The sequence below is a fragment of the Erpetoichthys calabaricus genome, chromosome 6 (genome assembly GCF_900747795.2).
Source record: "Erpetoichthys calabaricus chromosome 6, fErpCal1.3, whole genome shotgun sequence".
Taxonomy (NCBI): Eukaryota; Metazoa; Chordata; class Cladistia; order Polypteriformes; family Polypteridae; genus Erpetoichthys; species Erpetoichthys calabaricus.
In genome coordinates, this window is record NC_041399.2 from 80,653,678 (window position 1) to 80,666,019 (window position 12,342).

The 12,342-nt window shown below is 37.8% G+C and overlaps 1 protein-coding gene across 1 annotated transcript in view; it reads right to left on the minus strand.

Moving 5' to 3' along the window:
- smchd1 (structural maintenance of chromosomes flexible hinge domain containing 1) overlaps nucleotides 1–12,342 on the minus strand; it is a 509,382-nt gene that overhangs the window by 135,918 nt on the left and 361,122 nt on the right. Inside the window, 2 exon segments of the mRNA XM_051928888.1 lie at nucleotides 2,919–3,076; nucleotides 3,258–3,337. Coding sequence (XP_051784848.1) covers nucleotides 2,919–3,076; nucleotides 3,258–3,337 — 238 coding nt within the window.

A 12,342-nucleotide genomic window follows, 5' to 3' on the forward strand; every position in this document is an offset into this window, starting at 1 on the left:
ATATGCATTAAAAACAATTTGCTCCTTTTATCCTTGACACCACTGTTCCACCAAGCTGAAATTGGTTACTTTCCACTTTTCTTACAAAGATGAACCTGTGGAGAACTCCACTCCTGGAATACTCCCTACACGGCATTTTACTTTTTATGGTCAGTCATGTAGCAGGATATTCATGTCTAATGCCTATTAATTTTCTCTTCTGAGAAGTTATGCAAGTACCATGTCAATGTATGTACAGTCATATGAAAAAGTTTGGGAACCCCTCTCAGCCTGCATAATAATTTACTTTCAACAAAAAAGATAACAGTGGTATGTTTTTCATTTCCTAGGAACATCTGAGTACTGGGGTGTTTTCCGAACAAAGATTTTTAGTGAAGCAGTATTTAGTTGTATGAAATTAAATCAAATGTGAGAAACTGGCTATGCAAAAATTTGGTTACCCTTGTAATTTTGCTGATTTAAATGCATGTAACTGCTCAATACTGATTACTGGCAACACCAAATTGGTTGGATTAGCTCGTTAAGCCTTGAACTACATAGACAGGTGTGTCCAATCATGAGAAAAGATATTTAAGGTGGTCAATTGCAAGTTGTGCTTCCCTTTGACTTTCCTCTGAAGAGTGACAGCATGGGATCCTCAAAGCAACTCTCAAAAGATCTGAAAACAAAGATTGTTCAGTATCATGGTTTAGGGGAAGGCTACAAAAAGCTCTCTCAGAGGTTTAAACTGTCAGTTTCAACTGTAAAGAATGTAATCAGGAAATGGAAGGCCAAAGGCACAGTTGCTGTTAAACCCAGGTCTGGCAGGCCAAGAAAAAATACAGGAGCGGCATATGCACAGGATTGTGAGAATGGTTACAGACAACCCACAGATCACCTCCAAAGACCTGCAAGAACATCTTGCTGCAGATGGTGTATCTGTACATCGTTCTACAATTCAGCGCAATTTGCACAAAGAACATCTGTATGGCACGGTGATGAGAAAGAAGCCCTTTCTGCACTCACGCCACAAAAAGAGTCGCTTGTTGTATGCAAATGCTCATTTAGACAAGCCAGATTCATTTTGGAACAACACGCTTTGGACTGATGAGACAAAAATTGATTTATTTGGTCATAACAAAAAGCGCTTTGCATGGCGGAAGAAGAACACCGCATTCCAAGAAAAACACCTGCTACCTACTGCCAAATTTGGTGGAGGTTCCATCATGCTGTGGGGCTATGTGGCTAGTTCAGGAACTGGGGCCCTTGTTAAAGTCCAGGGTCAGATGAATTCAACCCAATATCGAGAAATTCTTCAGGATAATGTTCAAGCATCAGTCACAAAGTTGAAGTTACGCAGGGGTTGGATATTCCAACAAGACAATGACCAAAAACACAGTTAGAAATCTACAAAGGCATTCATGCAGAGGGAGAAGTACACTGTTTTGGAATGGCCGTCACAGTCCCCTGACTTAAATATCATCGAAAATCTATGGGATGATTTGAAGCAGGCTGTCCATGCTCAGCAGCCATCAAATTTAACTGAAGTGGAGAGATTTTGTGTGGAAGAATAGTCAAAAATACCTCCACCCAGAATCAAGACACTCAAAGGCTATAGGAGGCGTCTACAGGCTGTTATATTTGCAAAAGAAGGCTCAACTAACTATTGATGTAATATCTCTGTTGGGGTGCCCAAATTTATGCACCTGTCTAATTTTGTTATGATGCATATTGCATATATTTTCTGTTAATCCAATAAACTTAATGCCACTGCTGAAATACTACTATTTCCATAAGGCTTGTCATATATTAAAAGGAAGTTGCTACTTTGAAAGCTCAGCCAATGATAAACAAATATCCAAAGAATTAAGATGGGTTCCCAAACTTTTTCATATGACTAATTCAATGTGGCATAAGGGCCTGGATAACATGCTTTCTTGGATGTTATAACACTGCTGTAGTGTTATCCATCTGTACCTGGATTATTTTCCTCTCTAGCAATTTTATAAGTAGCCCTAAAAGGTAAATGTGCACGGTTTGATGGTTTTCAGGTTCTTATAGCAGACTCTTGGAGAGTGTGTGGAACCTCAGCCTCAAAATTGTGCATTTATTGTTATTTAATAATAATAATAATTCATTACATTTATATAGCTCTTTTCTCAGTACTCAAAGCGCTATTGACACAGGGAGGAACCGGGAAGCGAACCCACAATCTTCCACAGTCTCCTTACTGCAAAGCAGCAGCACTATTTCCATGTGTAAATATTTATTTGGAAGAAAAAAACCTTGAAAATAGCTATGATTGTTCACTGTTTCAAATTTACTTCATTTGAAATGGGAATTTTTTAAGTAACCTTAGAAAGTTGGTACTTTATAATACTATAAATGTTGGAAACAGAGAAGATGTCTTCTGCACAGACAGAGGGAGGCTTTATAATACTATAAATGTTGGAAACAGAGAAGATGTCTTCTGCACAGACAGAGAGAGGGAGGAAACATTCAGAAGACTCCCAGGCAAAAATGTAAAAGCATGTCGTGGCTTGTACAGAAAGCAGATTCAATATGGCATCCTTGTTAAAAAGGGAATGATCACAGAGTGCTTTCAAAAGGCTAGAAGATTTTTAGGCAATTAGAAGGTAACAATACATAGTCTGAGGGAACAGAATGGTTAGTGTCGTGTTTTTAATTGTACAGGCAAAATTAGTGCCTCTCAGTTGCCTTAAGACTTTTCCATGTGATTACCTCTCCTTTGTTTGAATTTTCCCTGTAGAAGTGTGTAATAATTTTAGTGAACCTGATGGTGCCCTCACTCCTGGAAAACATCTGCCAGTTGTACATCTAATTACAGCATTAAATAAACTATGTGCTGTTAAGTGCTTAAGTGGAGACATTTTTTCCTAGCATTTTTTTTTATTTAGAAAGAAAGATAAAACTCATACCTGTCAAAAATCCTCCAGCAGGAAAAGATGCATTTCTGTCATAATCCACAGAAATTTTTACAGGTTTATTGGAATCAGGAATGACATTAATTTTTACAAATGGCCCAACAAAATTAATTTTGTTATGGCTAACTTTGAAATGTATACTATATTCACCCCTAAAAAAAGAAAAATTACATTAATAATATATAAAACTTTTCACGGTAGTATGAAGGCAATATTTATACATAATGAGGCTAAGGTCTTCAAATTAAAACTACACAGAAATTTTTAAATAGTCTTTTAGGTCTGCAAAACTAATTATGTAAAATTAAAATTAGAAATTTCACAACTACATACCGAGTAGCAAACACCTGAAATACTTCAAAAGTAGCCATTCCATTATTATCAGTTTTCTGAATATTAACGGCCGGTACTGTCTGCAAATAAAACAATCAATTATCAGAAAAAACAACAATACTAGTACCAGTTCAACAGTTTGTAAATTACATCTGTAAAATGCATTTCAGCAATACTTGGCAGACAGCATTATTCAAAGAGACCTATAAGATAAGGGTAAATTATAACTGTGTACATAAAGTAAATTTTTTTACACTTTGAGAAATGAAGAGTAATTCAATCCGTTATTGAACTGACAAAGTGGTTTTCTCTGACGTTTTGCTTGTGCTACGGCCCAGTCTGTATAAGACTAAGGACTAAGATTTAATGCTTGGCTCAGATCTTAGTGTACAGTGGACAGGCACTGATTTGAGACACTGGGAAAATTGTTAAATACTCAAAATAAAGTAAGCAAATAGAGATGGTACAATTCCACTTTTTCTCTTCCAGCACCAATATTGAAATGTTGACAGTCAGCTAATATAAATGCTAATCCAATATTTTCATCTTTAACAATTAAGCTTTAAATGAGCTAGGTGTACAAGATATTTAATTAAAAATGGCAATCTGGAAGCACAGTGCTCAAACTGAAGAAACAAAACAACATGACTTAGACAAAATTTGTTTTTGTTTTACTGAACTAATCTCCCAAACACAAAGAATAAGACCTTCTTAAATAAAGGAATTGCAATTGTAGTACAGGGTGAGTGCATTTTTGTGCTACTACATTTCTCAAGAAAATTGCGCCAGGTAGAGGCAGCCAAGTGGGTTGAAGTGGGGGTCCTTTGATAGGGATCCCTTGTAGTTTTCAGTTGGCAACATGCCTTGGTCCGGTGTGCACCATGCTTTTGCTATGGAAGTGTTCTTCCAAAAAAAAAAAAAAAAAGGAATTCATCATCACTACGCAATGCACCTTCTGAATGCACTTGAGAATTCCTCCTAATGGTGATGACCCAAATCGGAAAACAATTCTTCAGCGGGAGGCTAAATTCACATAGACATTTTCTGTTCAGTGTTGCACACATCTATGTTGTCCTCAGACTGTATGAACACCTGAAAACATTCTAGTTGTAAGGGCATCAATTTTGCATCTAGCTGTAAAGGCATCAATTTTGCAGTCTCCTAGACATTCAGCACAGACATTCACAAACATGCTTCTGCCTTAGGCATTTTTAACGCATCTTTGAGGAGGATTTTGCATGCGGACCTTAATTTCCATCCATACAAAATGATGGTAGTGCAGGAACTCACTGAGGGAGACTTGGAGAACCGTAGGGAGTTGTGTGCGAACATTCTGCAAACTGTTCATTGAGATTCCATCGAAATGTGCAGCAACGAGGCCCACTTCCATTTGAATTGTTGTGCAAATAAGCCAAACGTTCGCTACTGGGCAGAAACCAACCCTTGTGAACTTCATCAGAGACCCCTGCACAGTGAGCATGTTACAGTTTGGTGTACTATTGTAAAATTTGGCATTGTAGGCCTTTACTTTTTTGAGGTTGTAGCAACAGTCACTTCAGAATATTACATTGAAATGCTAGAGAACTTTTTGTGACCCTAACTGGAGGAAAAGGATGTGGTAGATGCCTGGTTTCAACAGCATGGAGCAACAGCTCATATGGCGCAGAGATCCATGCAAGTTTTGTGGGAGATGTTCCTGGGGATGCTGATCTACCTGCGTGGTGGTGATGTCATCCACGCATGATCTCGCTTCGTGCGATTTCATCTTGTGGGGCTATCTCAAGTCGAAGGTGTACACACACCGATCTCAAGGACGCTATCTCCTTGAAATGGCCAAATGAGTCATGCAAACATTCAGTAATCATCTTGAAACGTGTATTGCTAATGTTGGCCACCACCTTGAAGACATCATTTTTAAAACAGTAAAAAAAAAATTCTATTTTGTATACCTTGTGTCAAAATGAAATTTATCTTGTAGCATTTTTGTAGAATAAACGTTTGAAATGTCGTACTTTCTGGCTCACCATGTGTAATTTTTGCAAATCAATAAATTCATCGTAACAAAACATAAAAACATTTTATAAAAAAACAAGCACATTAAACTGACTCTATGAACTTTGACATGAAATAAAAAAAAAACTTTAAAGAAAAAAATAACTAGTTGTTGGCTCAAATTTTACAGATCCTTAACCTTCTCACTATTTCATGAGGAGCAAAAAGTTCTTTTCAAAAACAACATTTCAGCTATTGAGACACTGGGAAAACTTGAACTAGAGGTGCACCAATATTTTGGGGAGGTGCATAAGTAAGTCAGTTAAGCATTGTTTAAAATATGAATGAAGGTGGCAGCCTGGCCCTTCTTTCATCAATTATGTTAGAGGTAGTTCTGAAGAGCCTGTTATTCTCCACACTAGGGCTCTCAAATTAGCCAAATACAGTGGAACCTCGGGTCACAAACGTCTCGGACCACGTACAAATCGGGTTAAGACCAAAAAGTTTGCCAAACTTTTGCATCTGTTCACGACCACACACTCTGGTGACGAACAAGCAAGTTTCCCTTCTGGTCCGTACGTGCCGATGATTTCCGCACATGTTCAGTATCTCCCTGTGCAGCGAGCGAGCGAGCGAGCCCAAGCAGAAGAAGTAAACATTACAGAAGAAGTAAGTAAACATTTAGTTTACTATTACACTGTGCATTCTATGGTATAATTAACTATTTTTGTGCTTAAAAATCTTTAAAAAAATATTTATTTACATACAGCTCGTACGGTCCGGAACGGATTAATTGTATTTATATACAATCCTATGGGGGAAAATTATTTTGGGTCACGACCAAATTGGGTTGTGACCAGAGTTTTGGATCGAATTATGGTCGTGACCCGAGGTTCCACTGTTTTATGGTTAAACTATGCATATCTCTCTATTATAATAAAAAAATCTTGGGATATAAGACTTTTTATCCTCCAACGAGTCATGATCCTTTCACGTCCCGCGAGATGAGACTTTGTGCCAAGAGATTTAACCATGTCCGGGGTGGGAAATAAAAGACAAAGAGTAGATGACAAAGTAGAACGTTGTAAAGAATTCAAAAGCGTTGGTGCGATACACATACAGGTTAGAGATAATGTAAGTATGAAAATTAGAAGGTCTCAAAAAAATGATAGTAAAAATCGCATTAGCGCAAACGGAAATTATTACTTGGTGAAATAACGAAACAGCGAATGGAGATCGAATATATTTTTCGAATTTAAACTTTAAGTCAGTGACTTGTAGATCATCTAATTCCTGTTGCCATCAGGGAAAAGTAGTGTTTCTTCCCAATGAAGGGGTGTATCCATTAGATTTAAAAGATTTGTTGTTTGGTGAAAGTGAAATCCACATACGCTGACATGATTGGGTCACAGAGTTGCACAGATAAACAGGAGATTTTAGAGACACAAACGTTATTCGAATACTTCAAACAAACATAGGTCTCTTTCAGGAGTGAATCGAGCTCCGTGTGTAGTCGGAGGGGACTGTTCCGTCTCTCAATTAAAAGAATAGAAAATCTTCCTCTTCATAGGGGCGCGCCTCGGAAGCGGGACCCCCAACAGAAGCAGAGGATGTCTGGGGGAGAAGAGAGACAAGACAGTGAGACAAAAGGATAGTGGCTTTTGAATTTTCGAAGCTCTGCGCAAGCTGTAGATCATGTGGCATGGCAGCAGCAAGTCAGCAGCTAATCAAGCAAAGAAGAGGTTTTTAAAAAAAAATAAAAATAAAAAAAACTGTATTCGTTTCCCACTGCATCACCATTTAAAAGGGGGTTTCGGAGGAGCAACCGTGTCTACTTGGGGTGCCTTTAGCCCCCCTCTTCACAACGGTGAAGCCCCCTAGTTAAAAGTATATTTTAAACATATTAAATCATAGGTTAAAACATCTATGTGCTACATGTACTGTACATTTGTAATTTAAGAGCTTTTTTTGTATCTATGTTCTTAACATCTTTATTTTGCATTGTACTTATAAAGCATGAAGTGCATGTGCACTGTTGCTTAAAAGAATCATATGAAGACTCACAAGAATGTATCACTTGAAAATACAATGCAAAGAGGCATGATCAAAGAGAGGGAGGGGCCAGTGACGATATGCACTGTAAGTCACATAATAAACTAGTGACTGCTCAAACACAAACAATTAATACCCCCCTCCCCCCAATATTTAATTTCATTTCCAGATGTCAAAAGATGTAGTGCGACTGCCCAGCATTTGATACATAATTATACTGAGGAAATACAGTCGTTTCATTTGTTAAGCACATACAGAGTGAAAGTATCTCTTACATATATTTCTCTTCTGGTTCATCCTGCTTCCTCTTCAAAACCAGTCCCATCCACACGCAGCCGACACGGCATTTCTCGATTCCTATTCGTCCTCTTCGAAACCCTTCTCCACGCTGCCTGCGGCTCCTCTTCAAAACCGGTCCCACCCACACGCAGCCGACACAGCATTTCTCGATTCCTATTCCTGCTCTTCCAAACCCTTCTCCACGCTGCCTGAGGCCTCCCATACACCCCCACGCCACTTTTCTTGATTCCTATTCCTCCTTTGGACTACAGCGTTCCCTGCTCATCTCTCATGACCCCATTGGTGTCACATCACCGCCCTATATCTAGCCTGACCGTGTGACCTTTCACTTCAGCCATGTGTGCGCCTGGGAGTCTTTTCCGTACCCTGCTACAGGAAGGTACTCTGTCGACCATTGGCATTGGTTTCGCTCCTTGCTATTCGTTTCGCTCCTTCCTATTTTCATTATACTGCGACGGATGTTTCTTAAGCCTTTGTTATAAAATGAACAACAGTATCCCTAATTTCTGCCAAATACTGCCTGGTATCTTCCGCGGTTCTCGAGCCCTCACCGTTGCCTCTTCCATCAACAAACACAGGCTGTGGAACGAAATGAAAGTCCTAAAACTCACAAAAAATATGAGAGCTCTCGAAAGTGAAACTCAATTTGTTCAATGGCTTCTTCAAGTTCGGGAAGGTAAAACTAGAGATACGGCAGAACTACCTTCTCAATGTTTACCACAACACCTCAATGTTCTCCACCAAAACACCTATTCACAACTCTGCCTTTCAAGAAGTATTTATTTTTTCTTGATTTCTGAATTCCTTTCTCACCGTTTTCCGTTCCTATTCTTACACCGCCGTATGTTATGGCGAGCATCGGCTAGTATGAATTTAATTAAAGAAGGATGAGCGTGAAAACTGTTTGTTATGACTTCTAGGAATAAAAAGTAGTAAAGCTGTGGGAAAAATATTTGTCTGGTGTATAGGCAGTGCAAAGTGTTCTTGGCTTAGCTTTCTTATTTGATGATGTCATTATATACATGTGAAAATCCTGTTATATGTCACATCTGTTTGAATTTTTACAAGGATCTTTTAAATGACAGTGCACAATTTTAAGTAGTTCAAACCTTACAAACTATCTGCAAATAAACAAGTAAAAGTAGTAATCATAATATAAATACAAAAAGAACAAAAGGTGTAAATCTTTGAATTTTAACCCATGTTAAAACACATACCTATTCTTAATGTGAATATTCAAACCCTAATTTTTGGTTGAGGTGACAGCCCAATTGCAGTATTTGTTTAAATCACACCCGCTCAAAGAGAGGTGTACTTATACATTACTAACTTTGTATCTTCAATCTAGCATGGTTGCCACAGAGTACAATGGCTCAGTACCCATGTCATTAAACTGTTTGCTCACAGCAGCAAGGAGGGGGCCCATCATTGCCTTAATGGTCCTGTCCACCTCATTTTCTTGAGTGAAAAGACATTTACTCACACTAACCACTGGAATAATGTGAAATCAGAACCTCAAAAGGGGCAAATACTGCAAAGGTTTCCTGTAACAGTCAATAATGGTTTGCATCTAGAGTGTCTGACAGATTGTACACTGTTGAATATTCAGACAAGGCTCATTTCTGTATTAAGAAGTTGTCAATTGTTCATACTATTCCAACCTTGTTTGTATCTCTTACTGTCAATGTTAAGGCAGTGAATTCAATTTTACCTGAATGTCTTCTACTGCAGCTGTTAATAATATAATATTAAGTTCTTAAAATGACCCAATTTTTTATTATTTAAATGCATCATGAAGTTTGCTTTCATGTCAAAGTGCAAGTTTGGTATTTTTCAAGTTGAAGTTATTCCTTCACAATTATGGCATTTATTAATCTGTCACATAAAATGGCGGTGTAAATGTTTTAAATTAAATATAAGAATAACTTGTCTATTCTTGAACATTACAATTGGATCCAGGTTTCCTTAAGCCTTTACATGGAATAAAGACTAAAAGTTAACCAAATATGTACATTTCTTAAGGCAAAAACTTTATTGGATATTAATCTGGTTCTTGAGATTGCACAACTATTGTAAAACAGTGTATCCACATTGCTTGAAAAAGGAATTAAAAACTAAATAAGCTGTAAGTGAAATTTGGCTATTTAAAAAGAAATCCAGCTCAGCTCTTTCTTTGCAAATTTCTCTCCCTCTTCCTAGGAAAAGAACTTTTAAGACAGAGTAAAGTATATTTGGAATGATAAGTAAGTAAATGTAAAACACACACAAAGGAAGTAAAAATGCTAGATTTCAATACACTAAAAATTGGAAGTATTGCTTATGTACACACATGTATATATACGCATATTACCATTCAAAGGTTTAGAATCAACAAGAAATCTATATGTGACACCTGTTGTTATCAAGATACCATTAAATTGATTTAAAAACACAACCAATGTATTACTAATGGCTATTAATACTTGAAATGAGTGATTTTTTAATTTATCATTCACATATGGCTGTAAAGCCCCATTTTCAGCAGCTATTATATCAGTGCTCTAAGGATAAACTCCCTTAGCTTATCCTTGATTACTTATGTTTAAATGCTATTTGGTTATTAGAGAAACCTTTGTAATTGCATTAGCACTGCCTAAAAAGACTTCAGTTCAATTAAGCAGACAAATGAATTTTCCTTGAGCTGAAAGGTACTGGCATTCCTAACGATGACGAATGGGTTGCAAAATGGAAGTGGGTGTTCTGGACTGACAGAAACCATAAGGTAGTGTGTCTGCCAAAGGACTGGAGAATACATGGATGAAAAGTCTGCAGCCAACAATGCACTGTGCAGGTTCCCTTCAGAGTGGAAAAATACAGCTGCGCTTGAAAGTTTGTGAACCCTTTAGAATATTCTATATTTCTGCATAAATATGACCTAAAACATCATCAGATTGTCACTCAAGTCCTAAAAGTAGATTACTATAAATGTACACCGGCTGTTACAGACGCAAACCAAATGTACAGTCAAAGTAAAAAGTATGTAAACCCTTTGGAATTATCTGGTTTAACTGCATGAATTGGTCATAGAAAGTGATCTGATCTTCATCAAAGTCACAGGTACTGATATACACAATGAGCTTAAGCCAATGACACACAAAAACCTCTACTCTTTCATATCTTTATTTTATAAACGCATTCAACATTCACAGTGGTAGTGGGAAAAGTAAGTGAACCTTGGGATGTAATAACTGGCTGACCCTCCTTTGGCAGCAATGACCTCAACCAGGGGCTTCCTGTATCTGCAGATCAGACCTGCACATCGTGCGGGGAGAATTTTAGTCCATTCTTCCCTGCAGAACTACCTCAACTCTTCCATATTCTTTGGTTGTCTACTGTGTATGGCTCTCTTCAAGTCATTCCACAGCATTTCAATAGGATTGAGATTTGGGCTCTGACTGGGCCACTCCAAAAGGCGGAGTTTGTTCTTCTGAAGTCACTGTGCTGTGGATTTGCTGCGATGTTTGGGGTCATTGTCCTGTTGCATCACCCAGCCTCTTCTGAGCTTAAGTTGATGGACAGACACCCTCACATTATCCTGGAGTATTTGTTAATAAATTTGTGAATTCATTTTCTCCTCAATGATGGCAAGCTGTCCAGGTCCTGATGCAGAAAAGCAGGCCCAAATCATGATGTTCCATCCACCATACTTTACTGTACGGATGATGCTTTGATGTTGATATGCAGTGCTCTTTATATGCCAAATGAAGTTCTGCTTGTTCCTCCCAAATACTTCAATTTTGGTTTCATCACTACACAAAACATTTTCCCAGTACCGTTATGGAGTGTCCAAGTGCTCTTTCACAAACTTCAGGAGTTCAGCAATGTTCTTTTTTTGATAGCAGTGGCTTCCTTCTTGGTGTCCTGCCATGGACTCCTTTCTTGTTCAATATTTTGCGTATAGTTGACTCATGAACAGAGATGTTATCCAGTTCTAATGACTTCAAGTCCTTTGCTGTCACTCTAGGGTTCTTCTTTACCTCATTGCTGACTTTGCGTTGTGCTCTTGGGGTCATCTTGACAGGGCGCACACTTCTAGGCAGAGTAGCCACAATACCAAATTGTCTCCATTTATAGACAACTTGCCTAACAGTAGACTGATGAATATCTAAAATTTTTGAGATGACTTTGTAACCCTTTCCAGCCTTATGTAGATTAACAGTTCTCGATCGTAGCTCTTCAGACAGCTCTTTTGTGCGAGGCATGATTCCCAACTGGATATGCTTTTTGTCAAAAGCTCAAACTCAAACTTTATAGTGTTTTTTATCAATCAAAGTAATTCTAGGCCACACCTCAACTTGTTTCATTAAATGGACTCCAGATGTGCTAAATTCTGACTGCAGTGAGTGTTTTAAAAAGTCATTAGCTTAGAGTTCACTTACTTTTTCCAGCCTTCAGTTTCATAGTTTGAATGATTTATTCAATATTGTCAAAAATTCTCTGAAAATCTGTGTATCTTTAGTTATAGGAGTGTTTGTTCATTATTGTGACTGACATGAAGATACAACCATGTTTTATATTGGAATTAGATATAAATATAGATAATTCCTAGGGGTTCACATAAATTTTTACTTTAACTGTATGTGTTTACTATATAATATTAACAACAGCAGCAGCTCAATGCTGAAAACGGTAAATATATAGGAGACAGTCAGGATTGAACCGGAGACTCTCGATTACAAGTCAGCAATTACCGCTATGCCAC